The sequence below is a fragment of the Mirounga leonina genome, unplaced genomic scaffold, assembly GCF_011800145.1.
Source record: "Mirounga leonina isolate KUSES-001 unplaced genomic scaffold, KU_Mleo_1.0 Mir_153, whole genome shotgun sequence".
Taxonomy (NCBI): domain Eukaryota; kingdom Metazoa; phylum Chordata; class Mammalia; order Carnivora; family Phocidae; genus Mirounga; species Mirounga leonina.
Genome location: NW_023270387.1, coordinates 19,944,759 through 19,963,111, shown reverse-complemented (window position 1 = coordinate 19,963,111; position 18,353 = coordinate 19,944,759). Strand labels below are relative to the sequence as shown.

General features: G+C 40.1%; 1 protein-coding gene across 2 annotated transcripts in view; it reads left to right on the top strand.

Moving 5' to 3' along the window:
* Positions 1 to 17,906, top strand: part of MSANTD2 (Myb/SANT DNA binding domain containing 2) — a 31,663-nt gene extending 13,757 nt beyond the window's left edge. The window contains exons 2-4 of one of the 2 annotated variants that reach the window (XM_035009209.1): positions 10,413 to 10,512; positions 12,108 to 12,168; positions 16,373 to 17,906. In XM_035009209.1, the coding sequence (XP_034865100.1) occupies positions 10,413 to 10,512; positions 12,108 to 12,168; positions 16,373 to 17,225 (1,014 nt within the window). In that variant the 3' untranslated portion in view covers positions 17,226 to 17,906. Of the gene's footprint in view, positions 1 to 10,256; positions 10,513 to 12,107; positions 12,169 to 16,372 lie in introns of both variants that reach the window. The other variant, XM_035009208.1, reaches the window with a different exon arrangement.
* Positions 17,907 to 18,353: the final 447 nt, after the last annotated feature.

Here is an 18,353-nt window from a genome sequence, read left to right as displayed (position 1 = left end):
TAATGTGTAAATGGTTTAGGTACTCTTCTTAGAGATGATGAGGATGAGATGGGCTGCTTGTAATATATAATGTAAATGTGCCAAAGAAAATGTAGACGCATATGAAGAAAGCTAAAAATAGAATTCAAAAATAAGAAATCAGCGAGTGTAGGGAGTAACCCAGGTAAATATGGTTACTTGCGCTAAATATTAAAATGAGCTCTATATAAACTTCCTGGCAACTATGGCAAAAAGGTAAATACACTGGTTTTCTATACTTTTCAATGTCCACTGAAGAGAGGAATACCAGGTCCTAGTTTTGAAACCTAAATTTACGTTAAAGGGGCTCTGATAGTGACGTTGGATAAGCTCTTACCTTTCCCTTAGTTCTCTATTCAGTTAAGTAGGGATGTATCACATAGCTTTCATATACATGTGATACACTACCCAGACCCCTCTTCCAGGAATGAGACACCAGTCAGCTAGTCAGTCTACCTCCCCCCACCCCCACCCCCAGGCTGCCTGGAGCAATGATTGGCCAAGGCTTCCAGGTGACTTCCTGGAAGTTCCGTTTGCCCAAGGGAGCTGTCTCTCCCAAGGTTAGGCTCCCTCCCCAAGGGCAGCCTGAATCCAGTGGCTGGATTACAAGGTACAGCCTCCTTGCCCCAGTTAGGACAACTCTGAAGGTTCATCCCAGTTCCCACACCTCACTTTGGGTTAGCTGAGGCCTCTGTTGCAACTTCTTTGTCTGCCCAACCCTGTTCTGGTCAGTCTCTCACGGGTGTTCTCAAGAGCCCTCCTCAGTAAGTCTGCTGCACTGACTTCTCAGACTGTTTCCTGGGACCCTCTCCTTTAGCCTTAAAGTAAACATTAGGAATAATAAGTATAAACTGCTTAGCCCAAATCTCGGCGTACAGTAGGCACTGAGAAAAATGGTAGTTACGGTTTTTACCTTCATTGCATGGGACATTGAGCCACATATGGAAAATGTTTGATTTTTGTAGACTGCATTTTTCATATAGCTATTGCTTTTAGCAATCCTCATAAAGGTAAGAGTAAATATAAAAATGCTACCAAATGAGCTATAAAAAGGGTTATGATTGCCTGAATTTCTTTCTAACAACTTCCTAAGTAAGTTCAGGTTGCCCAAGGACAAATGCATAAACTTAAAACATGCTTATTTTCAGGTCTTTCATAGAAAAGGTATTTGTCAGCATATGAATATGTGTTCTTTTCATGCATTTATGATCTGTAGTTTACACCATGGAAATGCAAAAAAAAAACCCAAAAACCCACTTTTTGAAGTACAGTTGACCCTTGAACAACATGGGGGTTAGGGACACCAACCCCCTGTGCAGTCAAAAGTCTGGGTATAACTTTTGACTCCCCCAAAACTTAACTACTAATAACCTATTGGCCAGAAGACTTGCTGATAATATGAGCAGTTGATTGACATATTTTGTATGTTATATGTATTATGTATTGTATTCTTACAATATTCTTACTGTATTCTTACAATAAAATAAGCTAGAGAAAAATATTAACACAATCATAAGAGAAAATAACTTTACAGTAATGTATTTGTCAAAAAAAAATTCATGTGTAAGTGGACCCTTGTAGTTCAAATCCGTGTTGCTCAAGGGTCAACTTTAATTCAGTATTTACCCTTTTTAAAACAATTGTCTGAATCTTGTCCCAGATTCAGTCAAGACTAACCAGATACCATGATGGAGGATTTCTAATAACCTTACTTTTTAGATGATTTTGTCTGGATGTCACAATCAAATATGCAAAATTTACTAAGGGAAAGAATTTGTATTATAGATTATTTTTGCATAATAGATGGTAGTTTTTAGTAAGAAAACTACAAAACTTTCATGGTTCACATGAAAGGAATAAGGTGGCTTATTGTTTTGGCGGGGGAACTGCTCTGCACCATTTTCCTTTTAAACATTGGTCTCGTTACTAGCAGAAAGTACCCTGTGTTTGGGAAGCAGTACAACGTTGTAATGATAAAACTGTGTGAGGTGTTTTTGTAATGTGTGTGTGCATGTATGTGTAGTTCTTAATTATGGACCGGTTAGTGTGCAGTGCAGGATGTTTGTGTGGGAGGCCTTTACGGATGAATGATTCTCCCCTGCCATCCTTGAAATATTTTAGATAACTCTCTTGAATATGCTTTTTTTAGTTCTCACATATTAATAAAAGTTAACATTTTAAATATCATTTGAATACCACTTTGAGGTGGTGCCCCAGGGTGTGAAGTACTGAGAAAAAGATTTAACAGAGATGCTAATACAGCAACTTCAGAAGTGATGGAGGAGTTCAGGTGAAAATAACCTAATCCAGGTTAATTCTTTACCAAACAACTGAGCTTTCCCCCCATTTAGATGGAGAGGAAGTTCTAGACAAAGAGTGGTATATGACTGTCTTTGATGACTATAACTATCTGTTGCTGCTTATGTCTGAAATAGTTAAGTAGTTCAGTAAGCCCTAATTTTTTGACCTGTCTTATTCTAAATAGAGCAGCACTTGAGGATTTCATGCCTAGGATTCTCGTATCCCAAAGAAGCCCTTAAGCATGACTACACTTACTAGGTAATGCTTGTACGGTGTTGCCGCCGATAGGAGATATTGTATGAGCACCCATATGATTTACCTACAGCATAGGGTTAAAAATTTATGGTCCTATGAATATAGTTCCCTGGGCAATGGAAAATGTTTCTTTTCGACAATTGGTAAATTGTCTTGAGGGCTTTTCTTCTTCATAATCTGAATGGACAAAACCCTCACCTGCTAGCATGGAGGAACCTAGAAAACTTAGAGGAGCTGATGCTCACTGAGGATCAAAATCTCCTGAATTATTTGTTCCACATAAGAATCTCCCTCATGAAGACAGTACTGACCAGTTATAGACACAAAAGTGAGTCGTTCGTAGCCAGATTTGGAATGTGGTGCAAGCTGAAAAAATGCAATCCTGGACAGTTCCCCACAGAGACTGGGGCTCCAGAGAGGTAAGATCTCTTGGTTTCTGGTGGTCATTCTCCTGTTTGCCCTATTAGAATCCAGGAAACAATTGAGTCTTTTTTTCCTTTTCTACTCTACTTTATATCCTTGAATATTTTATTTATTTAATTTGTAAGGCATAAGAAATAATCAAATTTGGACGGAGCGACAGAGCTCTATTTGGTGGGTGACCCCTCCCCCACCCAAAGAAAAGTATAACAACAAGAATGGTAGATATTTGTTAAAATAGCCCTTGCCCTCTGCACCTATTCCCTTGGTTACAAAGGGAATTTGCTTTGCTAATTACAGCTGTATCTATGTTTCAGACCCTTTTCTGCTCCTGCTTTTTTCAAGTAGGAGCCTTACCTACCTTGGATTTATTGATTCTATAAATATAATACACCACTGTGGTTATACAGTGAGTTTCCTAATTTTCCCCGCTAAGAAAAAAATTGATCTTCTTGCGAGTGATTTACAATGTTAAAATCACCTTAATTCATTTACTTAATAAATATATATTGAACCCTTATGTGATAGGCACTATTCTGGGCTCAGGGAAACCATGAACTAGGCAGACATAATTCCTACCTCCCAGAGTTTATGATCTAAGGAATAGTTCTCTTAGGGAACATTCACATGTGAGTGGCATTTGGTACCTTTTCTTTCTTTTTTTTTTTTTTTGCCAAATCCCTTTCAAAGGAATACTTATTTGTCTTGGGTCCTTGTCTCCTCATTTGTTAAGTGAGGAAGGTGGACTACATGATCTCTGAGGTTCTTTTCCATTCAAAACATCCATAATATTTTGGAAGCTGGAACATGGTTTGCTCTTAGAGCCTTGGGCAGCTCCACCCACCCGCTGCCAATCAGTTTATTATATAATGTCTTACAAAAGAGATTATCTGGCAAGGATAGTGATATAGACAGGTGATGAATAGTGTCAAGTGCTCAAAAGAGTTAAGGACAAAGTTTGAGGGTCATTCTTCTTAGTAATTAAGACACTGCTCACCATGATATGAACGATTTCAGCAGAATAATAGATCAGACTTAGTCCCTTAGTCCGTTGCGTAAGGACTAACTAGTGTAGACACTGCCTATTTCTTTGAGACCCGTTGGTCTTTAGGCAGTATTAAAATGGGAGGATGCTAAAGCTTAGCCATTGTGACTACTAAGGAAAGTAGTCAAGACTTCCTTTCCTATACTTGTTTCTAGATGTGTGAATGTCCCTGTTGTAAGTTGTCACCTTAGGCAATTTATCTAGCATCTGTATTGATAAGTGAATCAGATAATGAATAATCATGTATTATGTGATTCAATTGGAACAGATAATCGGCATAATTTATGAATCACTTAATATTGCTTAATTGCCACTTCAGAAAAAGATTTCTTCCCTAGGAGGTGGGGGGAAAAAGTGCTGTATTTCTGTGATGAGTAAGTAAATTGATATCCTTGTATGTTTTTACTGCTAGGAATTGTTTCTTTCCAAAAGCAGGGGAATTTGGCTAATTTACCTCTTAAAGGAAATATTAATGCTGCTTTATCTAAATGAGCAGGATACGGAGCAAACTGGTTAAATTGTCCTTAAACTGGTTGTCCCAATCTTTAGACTTTCTTGTAAAACCTAATACACAACTTAAGTCTACCTTGTTTTAGGGCTTCTGACTAATACCCATTCTGTTCTTTTATGGAAGAAACCACACCATGGTAGAGAGCAGCTTTTTAACCCAGGGTTCTTGTATGGGCTCTTCAGAGAATCCACATTCCCCTTGAAATTGTATGGAACAGTTTCATATATGCGCTTTTCTGGGGAGGGGATCCATGACCCAAAAAAGTTTAAGAGCCTCTGTTCTGGAGAGGAAAAGGAAAGTTTAAGAATAAAAAGATCTTTCACTTGCCAAAACCTCCTCTGTAGCGCTAAGAAGTGGGGGAGTGTGAAACAAGTGCTGTATTTTTGGTCTTGGTTTTGATTTGTTGGGGTTTAGGGTTGGTTGGTTTTAAGGGATTTAGGTGATTGGCAAATCCACTTGCCAGATTTGATGGAAAACCTAAGAAAATAGGTGGTAAAACTTCTGCGGGCCCCAGATGGTTTTTGCCTTGAGAGACTTCCTAATCATTAGTTACAGCTCCATGTAATATACAGACACATGTAATAATATGTGCTGTACTCATAACATCCCTCTTACTGTGTGCAGAAATGTGTTTATTTGCTTATGCCCCCTGTTTCGGGTTTTTTTATTTTCCACCTTTTGTGCTCACAGTAAGAAACTAAAAATAATTAAAGAAATTTCGAATCTCTAAAAGATACTGAAAGAAACTCAGTGGGTTTTTTGCTGTTGTTGCCTCTTTAACTAAGAGCAACTTGTTTTAACAGTTACAATAAAGCAATAACTTTTTTAAAGATTTTATTTATTTGAGAGAGAGCGCACAAGCAGGGGGGAGGGGCAGAGGGAGAAGCAGACTTCCTGCTGAGCAGGGAGCCCGATGTGGGACTTGATCCCAGGACCCTGGGATCATGAGCTGAGTCGAAGACAGATGCTTAACCCACTGAGCCACCCAGGTGCCCTAAAGCGGTAACTTTAAAGGAAGAAGATAGATGTATTTCACAAGGACCTTTTTTGCTTCAAAATACACATCTGCTTAGGCTGAGGTATTGTTTTTAACACTTTTATAAACAATTAGTCATTGGAGATTTGCCCCCAGGATAATTTCCCCTATCGCTTGTGGAATAGAACATGTGATTTTTAAGACTCTGACTGCAAATAAGTATATTCTGTATGTAATCATTTGGGTTTTAAAAAAATCTCAAATCTATCATTGAGTTGCCAGAGGGTTAAGAGCAACTATGTAATCCATTTCTAGTTATGCCAGTTTGACAATTACGTTTGAAAATCTGTTTCACTGCTTGTTTTTCTTATAACATTGTTTCCTGCTATTATGACTAAGCTGTCCTGCCTTGCAGTTTGACTTTGTTTTTCATCTGATGTCTTAGATTGATCACGCCAGTGTTTCCTAAACAACACATTTATGTAGCTATTATGCCTTATTTCCGTTCCTCCTTATTACAGACCCTGTCCCACCTGTAGTCAGTTCGGTTAGAACGGTGGTTTTGTCATGGTGATTATTTTATGATTGTATGAAATGGGGCAAATTTTGAGAAAATGATTGAGCCAGTAGCAGAATTGGTGGGCATATGCCCGTATGATTCATTGAGTTTGCTTCCTGGAAGGAATTCAACTCCTCCCGCTTCCCGAAAGTCAAAGGAAGGACTGGAGGACACGGGAGCGAAAGACACCTTATTTTTTTTACCCCCAAAGTAGCTCACGTAATGTCAGGAAGGGCTTTGATGAGACCACTGGCCCTACTTGTAGATCTTATTTTCCAAGCCTTTCATTATTTTATTTGCCCTTTTCTGAACTCTGCAATTTCCCTCTCTTGTAGCTGGTTCGATGCCCAGAACTGAACGCTGTGCTCCAGCTGTGGCCTCATCGGTGCTGAGTAGAAAGGAAGAGCCACCTTCATAGCTTACATGTGATTCCTCTGCTTGCACAGCCCAATACTGGATTGACTTACTTTGGCAAGACAGCTGCACTGTGCACTGTATTTGATGTTACGTGTACTGTAACCCTGGGTCTTTCTCTGCATTGCTGCCGTTCAACCCCCAATCCCGCCAATCTCAAACTCCTGCCTTTGTTTACCTGCCCCCCTCTCCCAAAGACTCCCCCCCTACATTCATCCACAATGAATGTCATCTTTATTCTCTCATTTCCTTTCACCCCAGTCTTAAACTTTGGGGAAACTTTCCCTCTGTCTATAAATTAGCAGTTGTCAGCCATCTTACTTTCCTCCCTGCTTTGGTAATGGGACGATCCTTCAAGTCTTTTCGCTGGTTCTTTTCCTGTTGGAGTCGTTAAACACTTGGCATTTCTTCCAAACCGGATACCTCCCAACTCCTCTGATTTGACCACTGATCAAGTTGTTACCTGTCCTTTAGTTCTTCTTTCCAGATTGTCTTGACTGCTCCTGACTTCTGTCCCTCTGCCTGCATTCAAGATACAGTATTATCTCCCTCCTCTTCCCCAGGGAGGAGATTGTAATATTGATTTACCGTGGAAATTTCTAGCGATAAGGAAAGTGTTATTCTCAATTGTGACTAGACTGGTCTTTAATAATTTTAAGCAAATTCTTCCCCCGCCCCCCGAGATCTTAATTTAAGAAAAAAAAAATGCTAGAGGTTAAATTACCATACATTTCTAAGACTAGTGAGGTCAAGAAAGAAGGAAGGGCAGTGAGGTATTTGTGTTGAGTAGGAAATGGCCTTCTAAGAAAGCTAAACTGAGATTCTTGTTGGGTTTGGCATGGCTGTCTGAAATGGGAGGTGAGATTTTATTTTTCCTAGATTCTGGAGCATTCTCTTAATCTCAGATTTAGAGTAGGTTTTTAAGTTGGCTTATTTAGGACTGTTGACATAGACACACAGTCATTTAATTGCCTGCTTTGGTTCATCATCTAGAGTGTGGGAAGTGTAACTTTTTCTGATTGGAAGGTCTCCATATGTTCCTTTTATCCCTTTCTAAAGTCCCTGCAGTTCCGCTGAATTCCATTGTCTCCTGTAGTGGTGGTCAAGTTCATGTTTGAGTTCTCACTTTTTTTTTTTTTTTTTTCTATCTTAGTTGATGTGTCCCTATTCAAACAGCCTCTCCTTGGATCTGTGGATCTTTTACTGAATCCAGAAGGTATCTCTTATGTGTACTTATGTCTTGAGACAGTTAAAGTCAATCTGGAAATCTTTTGAACATTATTTCAACATATCAAATTCCTATGATCATATGGATTTAGGAATTACCAAACATTTTTCCTGCAGGCCCCGGATAGATATTTTACGTATCAGCACATTACACTATTAAAGTGTATTACAAAAGTATACCACGAAGAAAGAGATGGCAAGATCTCTTAGTCCTTTTTGATGAAATAGAGAATGTATCCTCTGACTGTTCTGTATCTAAAATCACTAGATATTGCTGGTTTCCTTATTCGCAATTACATAAGCCAAGGAAAATTTTAAGCTCAATTTGGTGGTTTCGAAGAAAGTAAATCTTTTCTGTGGTTTCCCACCATGTATATTGTCAAAGGTTGGTGGCTTTGCCTTATGCCCATATCACATCCTGATAAGGGCCGCACCTTTCTTCAAAGGAGCATCAGTTTTATTCCTTGACTTCTGAAATACCCCTCAGTGACAGATCCGACTGGGCTCTTTTGTGTGCTGCGTGCTTTTCTCTAGGCAGCCAGGAAGTGGTGAGCAGCGGTATCTCCATTTATGGCCTTGGAAGGGTAAAAGGGACACGGCTGGGACTCTCCATGTACGGTCCTTGGAAGACTTGAAAAGAGTGGTTGGGGTGTTCTTGGAGGCAGAAACTAGACATTGTGAGATAAAAATAAATTGGCAGGAGATGTTTGCAATTCAAATTCCAGTCCCTGCAAGGAGGGCAGAGGGCACTGGGAAAGGGGAGTATATAGAAAGTCAAATGAGATCTGCTGCAGGCATTTGTCTCCTTCCATTGGAAGGGTTGCCCTGTGACACATTTCCCAAGTTCATGCCTGATTTTTTTCTAGAAGGTTTTGTGTTATGTCATTGTGACTGTCTTTTACAAAGAGAAAGAGAGGGAGCACTTTTTTAAAGAGTGTATTAATCAGAAACTTCAGTTCTTTAAGGCATCATTGGAAGCACCAGAAGAGATCTCTAGAAAGGGAGAAAGGCAGGTGCTTATGCAGGGGATAGGCTGGCTGGTTTTCGGACGGGGTGACTTGACTAATCACTGCTCTGTTTATGTCTGAGGAAGATCATCCTATGTGTCATGCTTTTATTATTCCTTTCATCCATCTGGATTTCTGGTCTCCAGGGACAGATCTGCCAAGTATTTGACAGTGTCTTCTTGTCGTTTGTCAACCGTGATTTAAAGATATGGAACCTTCATGGAGGCTCTGTAAAGATTATTAGGAGTTGTTCTAGTTTGGTGAGAATATGCGATATATTAGCTTATGGAAAGTAATCTCACATTTAGGAGAAACCTACAGTCTGGCTAATGTGTATAAATTAAGTCTGAGGTGAACCGGTTTTGCAGAGTTGAGTTAGAAAGTATTTGGGAGCCATCAGGGAAAAAGGGTCTTGTCTCTCAAGAAAATTCTGAGTGAAGTCCAGTCAAGAAGAAGGGAGGTTAGAAGGAACAAAAGGGAGCAGAGATGGGATAGACACTGGACAGCACTAAACTAAATGTGGATGCTGGCACTAAGTCCTTGATTTATCCTTTAAAATATCATGTAAGACAGAGTTAAGGAAACTGGGCTCATGTATGCATTAGAAGGCCATGAAGAAAATGGAAGAGTTGTGCACAACAATAAAATCGTGCAGGTTTACTCTGTGGACTCACATAGTGATTTTTATTTGCACAAGGCAGAGAAAGAAGTGAAATGATACCCTGTCCACTTCACTTCCCACCCCACCCCCCCACCCCCACCAAGAAGAGGAAATTATTGGCCTCCTTTGTTGGTTTGTTTAGCTGGCAGTTTGAGTTGGTCCAATAGATGAGTACTGGCTAATCTTTCGGTGTAGGAATGAGTGTATTGTTTCTTGATAGTTGATGTTTGAGACTGGGGATCTGTAGCATAACTGATTTGACCTCCTTCAAATTGTAGCAACTTCCCTAAAGACAGAGTCAGTTAGTAAGGACTATGGACTTTGTAAGTAATGTTTTCCTAGCTGATTCGTTTAGGCAGTTGTGTTTACCCTGTTTTCCTTCTTAGGAGTAAGGATGGTTATATTCTTTGCTTTGGGAAATTCTTCTTTCTGTCCTCCCTTCCCTCACTTTTTCCAAATTCTGGGCACAAGAGCAGTTCTTTCTCTTCTGTGGCAGGTGTGCATCCTATTGGCTGGCTGGTATTTCTTGTTTTCTTTTTTTTTCCCCCCTTATTCTTTTTAAAAGGGGGGGTGGGGGCATAAAAATATGTGTATGGGGTACATGCAATAATGTTGTAATGTTTCTTGTTGTTTAATGGATGATCAATTGCAAAATAATTGTTTGAACTATAACATGTTTGCGTAAATGCTAAATTAGTTTTGTTTTTTTTCTAATATAATAATGAATTTGAAATCTAGCATTCCTGTAACAATGTGTCTGTGTTTGTCTGTCTGTGTCTGTCTAATAGTAATTAATATCTGTGGTCCGTACCTGGAAGAGGAATACAGCTTTAAAGGAATAACAAAAGACTTTGTGTCTTAGACCCTTCGCAGGTGTTACAGTCGGGTGAAAGAACATGGTGTTGGGAAAAGAAAGAGCAGTTACACATTTGAACAGTTGGAACAGGTGTTTGGTCAGGGAGGATGGGATGCTCAGCCCTGCCAGCCTGTACTTATTAACAGTAGTGGCTTGTACCAGGAGCTGGGGTCAGATGGCAGCGCTATGGAGGAGTATCCACAGGAGGACTGGGGAAACCACAGTCAGGATCTCCATGGCTATCCAACAGATCAGGAATTGGGTAAGAAAGCCCGTGTGTGTGATGCCTCGTGTGTGTGTGTGTGTGTGTGTGTGTACAGCTTTACATGCGCACCTGTCCTTAGTACCTGGCACATCCTCTGGTGCTGCTCAGCACAAGGCACACGGCCAGCCTCCCTGGGGCAACCTGGGCATCGTTGCTTTAGCCCTAAACTACGAGCTGGTGCTTTGCTGTGAGTCATTTGGATCTGGCTACGAGCAGAATTCCCGAAGACCCAGAATTCCTAATCAGTGACAGGTGGAATCCTATGCAATTTAAAATATCCCGCACCGTCTAGGTCTAAGACAACTGCCAAGAACGTTAACTCTTGGCGCACATGGTCTAGACATGACGATCTTTTCCTTCCTTTATCCCAAATACTTTTCTGTTTATGAATCGGGAAAGGTCCCCAGCCAGACTTTAGTCTGAACAACAACAAACAAACAAACAAAAAATAGAAGAGAAGCCTCAGTTTATGTTGAAAAGAGCTGATACTCGAATTTTAGCGGTGATCATACTCCTTTAAAATTCAGATTCACTAAGGATCCCATCCAGGCAGTAGCTGGGAAACAGAACTCCTGCCCATCAAATCCAAACTGGGGTGCCCTCATTAAAAGGGGGTATAGGTAGTTGTTTTTTTGTTTCTTTTTGCAACAAATGCTCCAGTTTGGGTTTTCGTAGTTTGGAAGTCCGAGTCCAGCTTCTGGTGCAGGAGCTGTGCTTCGGTAGCAAGTTATGTGATGAGTGTTCACTCCGAAGTAAATGTTCTGACTCCCCAGTGAGCTACTGAGGCAACCTCCAAGGAAGTATAAGTAGGATTGGCACTATAAATGTGCTTCCCTAGCTTAAGATAAAAGTGCACAGGCACGGCTTTACAGAATTCCTGATGATGGAGAAAAATGCTAATTCAAAAGAAAAAGGATTAAATGCTAATTATCTCCTATAAATGCTATTTTTTTGAATCTCTCAAATATTGAAAGGGAAAAGGAGAAAAGAACGAAGCTATAAAACTATAAGACTGATGCAATGTAAGAGACTTAAAGATCGGGAGAATAAAAAGGGCTGATGCCAAATGATCGCTACCTTTTAATTTCTAAGCGGTAATAAGGTCTAAATTGCTTTGGCGTCCCATTATTCGGGTTTTGCCCTAGAGAGTTAAGTTCCACCCAAACCTTTGGGAAGAAAATAATAACATGCAGAGTATATTGATCGTGATATTGGGGGGAATATTTGCTCTGTAAAACCTACATAGAAAATCTAAATAGAAGAGAATCATTTTTCATTCTCGTTCCTTTAAAAATCATGTTTGCAGTGAAATTAAGCTTTAAGCTCCTAGCTACAAATCCACTGGTGACCTTGAAGAATTTTATACTTGTAGAGCTGGTTTCTGATCTTGCATATAAATGTATGCATCTCATTATATAAGAGTTATATTTATAAATCTGACATTGGATTTGACACTAGAATTACAGCCTTGCATTGGAAAGTATGAAATGAACAGTAAATAAACACAGTTACTTCTCTACTTAAATGTATGCTACTTAGAAAAATATGATTTTTAGAAAAATATAATTTGTTTCAAAAACCTTGCTTTTCAGATGAAATACCTGTCACAAAGAGAACATTAAAAATAAAACAAGAGTCTTCTGAAGAAGCACAGTAAGTAGATGCTTCTTTCTACAAAGTGTATTTACCTAAACTTAATGACCGTTGGGAAGACCCAGAAATGGTGTCATTAGACATGTATGGAAAATACAGACATACCACTGAGGGGCAGGTGTACTCATGGTTTCTCATCTGCTCAGCTTACGTTTGCCAATAGTTAATCTATGGTGAGAATTTTGTATACAACATGAAGAAATAAATGTATTAGCACAAAAATAAGTGTGTTGATGGTGTTTGCCTGTACTCGAATGTGGCTATGTGCGTGTTTAATTACGGTACAAAGATGATTCACGGGGCCCTGAGTTTATCTGGGGTTGGGTGAGATGACAGGAGGGCCAGAGGGGCACTTACATTCCTTATGATATTACACTTTGGGGATCAAAGAGTGAGCTCTTAGGTGGCCTTTTTATACATTTGGAAAAGAAAGCTGTTGACGGATGAAAGATGGAGTCCCAGGCTGGGGTCCTTCTGCTGGCTACATCACCTGACCCTCTCCTATAGAGTTCAGCATTATCTCTTCTGTAAGGAGACCACAGGTCTGTGAGTTTCAGTCAGTGTTAGTATGTTTGTAGTTCTTTTAAATAACTTTAAGGAAGCCCCTGATTAAATCTATGGAACAAATACATTAAAAGATAAATTTAGGGGGAAAGTAGAGGGACACTTTTTTTTTTTTCAACCTGGTCATCTTGAAGCATTGACAGCACCCATTTTTCTCCTTCTCTACTTCATTCCACACATGCAATCTTGATGTTTGAGGCGGAATAGGCAAGATGGAAAGAGCTGTGATAAGCAACAAGCAATATAAAAAAGAAACTGTTGTTTTCACTGAGCCAACCACCACCACCACCGGATTTGCAAATGCTCCTGTCTTTTTCAGAGTATCTGTAGAACCAAAGAATTCCCAGTATCAGCTACTCCCATGTCAGGGGAGACGGTGAAAGTTTAGGGATCAAGAATTATTCCTTGGGGCGCCTGGGTGGCTCATTTGGTTAAGTGACTGCCTTCAGCTCAGGTCATGATCCCAGGGTCCTGGGATCGAGTCCCGCATCGGGCTCCCTGCTCTGCAGGGAGTCTGCTTCTCCCTCTCCCACTCCCCCTGCTTGTGTTCCCTCTCTCGCTGTCTCTCTCTCTGTCAAATAAATAAATAAATAAAATCTTAAAAAAAAAAAAAAAAGAAATGAACTTTAAAAAAAAAAAAAAGAATTATTCCTTAAAATTGTAACTACTCCCCACTCCTCAAAAAAGAAGTTTATGACTCAAGTCAGTCAGTTTGAGGCCGTCTCTTGTTGGGAAGTAGGTCTGTTTTCCAGTTCTGACATCAGAATGTCCCAAAGGAAGGGAAACTTTGATGATGAATAGTTTTAAAAATGCATTATTACTAGCCCATCCCTTCAGACCCTGAGTCTCCAAAAAAGCCATTGTGTCTACTTCACTAAAATGTCCTTTCACCACTTGGGACCTTGAGAGGAGGCCTGGTTGACGTACCTGGAGATGAACTCAAGCTTCACAGAATTGGTGTCCCTACCCTGAAACCATGTGCACTTTTCCCGTGGTTAGAACTTCAGAAATCAGGAACTAAAATAGTCCCTTCTCTGGAGCCATTTAAATAACCGGGTCTCATTTTTACTGTGCTCTGTAGTTTTGAAAATGTGATGAGTCTTAGGCCCCGGGGTCTTCAGGCTGACATCAGATCAGCAGGGCAAGACACTGACAGGTTCCGTAGAAATGGACAGCTTTGCTGCCTCCCCAAGTTTTAACTCATACGATGAGAAATTTTAAAGTGGTTCCTAATAGGCCATTTATTTTCCAGTGCAAGTTTCCTCAGAACTATTCCTTATGGATGATTTAGGCCTAAGATAGTGCTGAATAAAATAACTTCATCTGGGCATTGGATTTTTTTTTTTTTCCCTCTAAGTATAGTTGGGATGAGCCTGAGCTAGCAGACATAGCCTATAGTTAAAATAAACCATCCTTCATCCATAAAGAAGTCACCTAACCTGCTCATTTAGTCAACAGTTATTTGCCAAGTGCTTACTTTATGTCAGGCATTGGGATATATCAGTGAGCAGAATCTCTGCCCTCCATTCCAACTCCTTAGCCTAGTCCTTGAGATCAGTGTAGCATTTCAAAAGAGGACAAGGAAGGATGGTGGCTATGAAAGAGAGCTTTTCTTCAAGCATTCATGCAGAAACACGGTCCTATATCTTCACCTCATGAGCACCAAGCTATATATGAATGATCATTGCGTGTCTTTGTGTACTTGGAGAAGAAACCATTCTCCAACAATGCAGTGATTTCATCTAGATGGCCACTCCGTTACTTGAGAACTTCTGTGACAAACTAGAGTGGAAGATAAGTCTAGGGCAGTCTTTGGCTCCGAGAAGCAGCAGGTGACAAAATCTTAGCATTTTGTCATCTTGCAGAGAAAGCCAAAGAGAGTTAAGAGGACAGACTGAGAATGACTACGTGTTTCATTTCAACAAAATGACAGTTTGTTCCCAAAACTCTTCCCCTAGAAGATACAAGGATTTAATAGGAAACCTTCAGGCATCTGTCTCCTTCCAAGAAGTTGTTAGCAACCACGTACACCCTCTTCTCTTTGCCTACGTTTGATCGTACATGGGGGTAGTCGTTGAGTATTTTTGTAGCTTAAACCTATGACGATGTAGACTGTAATAGATTGTTGCTAAGTTAATATTTAACAGACTTCAATCTTTCAATATCAGAGTCTTGTCATACCTGAGGAACAAACTTGTAATTACATATGCTCATATGTAGGGCATGAATTATCGTGAAGTATCAGTTATGATTATATGAGTTAAGCAGCATTTGAAACAAAAACTTCCCAGCACATTCGGCCTTACTCTGTTAACTCTCCAAATCCAAATCGGAATAGTTTCTATACTTTTGCTCTCCTTTAGAAAATGTTTTCTAGGATAGTCTCCATTCATTCATTTTCCCCTCTAAGCTTGATGTAGACCTTTTCCATCTGAATTCTCGGATCTTAATTCTGTGCTTAACTGACAGTTCTACATTTGGGAGTAGTAATGAGTTTCGGACAAACAGAAGAAAATATCGTTTTGTTTCTGCATCAGGCCATTAGACGTAATCAATTGTACATTTCCTACAGCAAGCATGTATGGGCCAAAATGACTGAACTCTAAGAACTTTCAGGTCAGAAATTAAGCTATTCATTATTTTAAGTGATATGGGATGCCTTTTGAATACAACATCCTTCATCTGCTTTTGGTACTTAGGTCGGAAGGCCGTCCTATGCAGTATAATAGCCACTTTATAAGTCAGTCAGAGAAAGAAGATACCGTATGATTTCACTCGTATGTGGAATTTAAGAAACAAAACAAGCAAAGGGAAAAGAAAGAGACAAAGCAAGAAACAGACTCTTTAACTATAGAGAACAAACTGATGATTCCCAGAGGGGTAAATGGAGGATGGGGATTAAGGAGTGCACCTCTTGTGATGAGCAGTGGGTGCTGTATGGAAGTGTTGAATCCCTAGATTGTACACCTGAAACCAATATCACACTGCATGTTAACTATACTGGAATTAATAATAATAAATTTAAATTTTTTTAAATTCTTGATCCTTGGGTTTCTGAAATCCTAGGGTCTTACATATCAATAGTTACTAAGTTTAACACAGCCAGACTATAGAAGTGATGGAAAGCAGTTTATCTTTAACTCCTAGAAGTTTCCTAGGAAAGAGTGTTTCTCAGATTTTAATACTATGTTTATCTCGACCTGCACTGTCCCAATACAGTAGTCACTAGTCACATGTGGGTATTTATTTATTTATTTATTTATTTATTTAAAGATTTTATTGATTTATTTATTTGACAGAGAGAGAGAGACAGCGAGAGAGGGAACACAAGCAGGAGGAGTGGGAGCCCGTTGAGCAGGGAGCCCAATGAGGGGCTCGACCCCACAACCCTGGGATCATGACCTGAGCCGAAGGCAGATGCTTAATAACCGAGCCACCCAGGTGCCCAACATGTGGCTGTTTAAACGTAATTTCAAATTATGATTAAAAAGTTCCTATCTCACACTGATCACATTTTAAGTGCTAATGGCTACCATATTGGACAGCACAGATATAGAACATTTGCATTATCGCAGAAAGTTCTGTTGCACCGTGCTGAGCTAGACACCTGAGGAATTTAACTTTGTATTTGTCTTTCTAGGAAGAGAGACATCATGCAAAATATCGTACAGATTTTGGAATCAGTACAATTGAAGTGGGAACTGTTTCAGAGCTGGACGGACTTTTCAAGGCTTCATCTTTCTAACAAACTGGCCATTTTTGGAATTGGTTATAACACCCGTTGGAAAGAGGATATCCGTTACCATTATGCAGAGATCAGCTCCCAGGTGCCCCTTGGCAAGCGACTGCGGGAGTACTTCAACTCCGAGAAGCCTGAGGGACGGATCATTATGACCCGCGTGCAGAAAATGAACTGGAAAAATGTTTACTACAAGTTTTTAGAGATCACGATCAGTGAAGCTAGGTGCCTGGAGCTGCACATGGAAATTGACTGGATACCCATTGCCCATTCCAAACCAACTGGTGGGAACGTGGTTCAATATTTATTACCAGGAGGCATTCCCAAAAGTCCAGGCCTTTATGCCATTGGCTACGAAGAATGTATGGAGAGGCCTCCCTCGCCACACCTGGAGCGACGTTCTCTGGACCCAGGAAAGGAGGGCCGGGTTGACTTGGAGACCCTCTCGGCACAAGCCTCATTACAGGTGGAAATTGAACCCACCCGAATAATCTATTGCTACCTCGGGATTGCTGAGGTCAGGACTCTCCAGCAATGCTTATTTTTACATTTCCAGGCAAATACCAAAACCTTCAGCAAAGATTGGGTTGGTATTAATGGGTTTTTGTCTCAGAACTGTCTTGTGGATCCCGGAGTTTCCCCCAAATCCATCTATATCAAATTCGTAGAAGTAGAGAGGGATTTTCTTTCCGCTGGCTCTTTAGTTGAGTGCCTGGAAAAAGCCATTGGATACCCCTTAAAATTTAACAACTGAATGTCATCCTTCATAAGGATTTGGGCTCTTACCTCCCTCTTCTCTACTCACTTTGCATTAGACTGCCCCTCATCCAGATGCTGCCATCAGACTCTTCATGGAAACTCTTTCCACAATCGGGCCAGTACAACTTCAACGGAATCACACTAGACTTTGGGCAGAAAAAACAGGCCTCACCTGAAAATGCTCATTTTGAGCAAGCAAGATATACAACGAACTTGCATGGTGGGTCAGCTGTTCCTTTTTTAAAAACAAAAAGACGCTTTTTAAATGGATTTTAGAGCCCTAATATAAACAAATGTAGGTACATTCCATATTGGACAAAACTTATACTTTGAGTTTCATATGAAATTGAAAAATTGTATTTTTTTCACAATGTTTCATTTTTACACATCTCTATGTCTCTATATAAGTATTATTTACAACCCTGAATAAATAAGCAATAGATAATGGCAAGTTAAATCTTGAGTCACAGTAAAAATAAGACTGTTTTTCAATATCACCCTTAGCTACTATTGTATATAATTTAGAGTTTCATTTTTTTCACCAACCAAGTGTTTTGCTATTCCCAATCAGTGTTGCCTGCAAAGACCTTTGTTTCTGTGATGTACCAACTTTACGGTTGTGTTGCCATTTAAACTTTTTAAAAAAAAATTATTAAAGTAATCTTGGCCTCTTGGAGTACCAGTTGAGCTTTTTTAGAGCAGGTGTGGGCACATCAGTACTGTGGCCTATGCTCTGACTTCACTGATTAGAATGTACAGAACAGGGGCGCCCGGGTGGCTCAGTCAGTTAAGCGTCTGCCTTCGGCTCAGGTCAGGATCCCAGGGTCCTGGGATCGAGCCCCGCGTCGGGCTCCCTGCTCCGCGGGAAGCCTGCTTCTCCCTCTCCCGCTCCCCCTGCTTGTGTTCCCTCTCTAGCTGTCTCTCTCTCTGTGTCAAACAAATAAATCTTAAAAAAAAAAAAAAAAAAAGAATGTACAGAACAAAGGGAGCAGGATTTCCTCACTCTCTCTCCCTCTCTGTACCCCGCTGACAGATGTCATTATTTCTTGTCAGAGCACCAAAGTCACTGGACATTGCGTTTTGTATTTCTTTTTGAAAAATGGCTGGGATATTCCTTCTGACC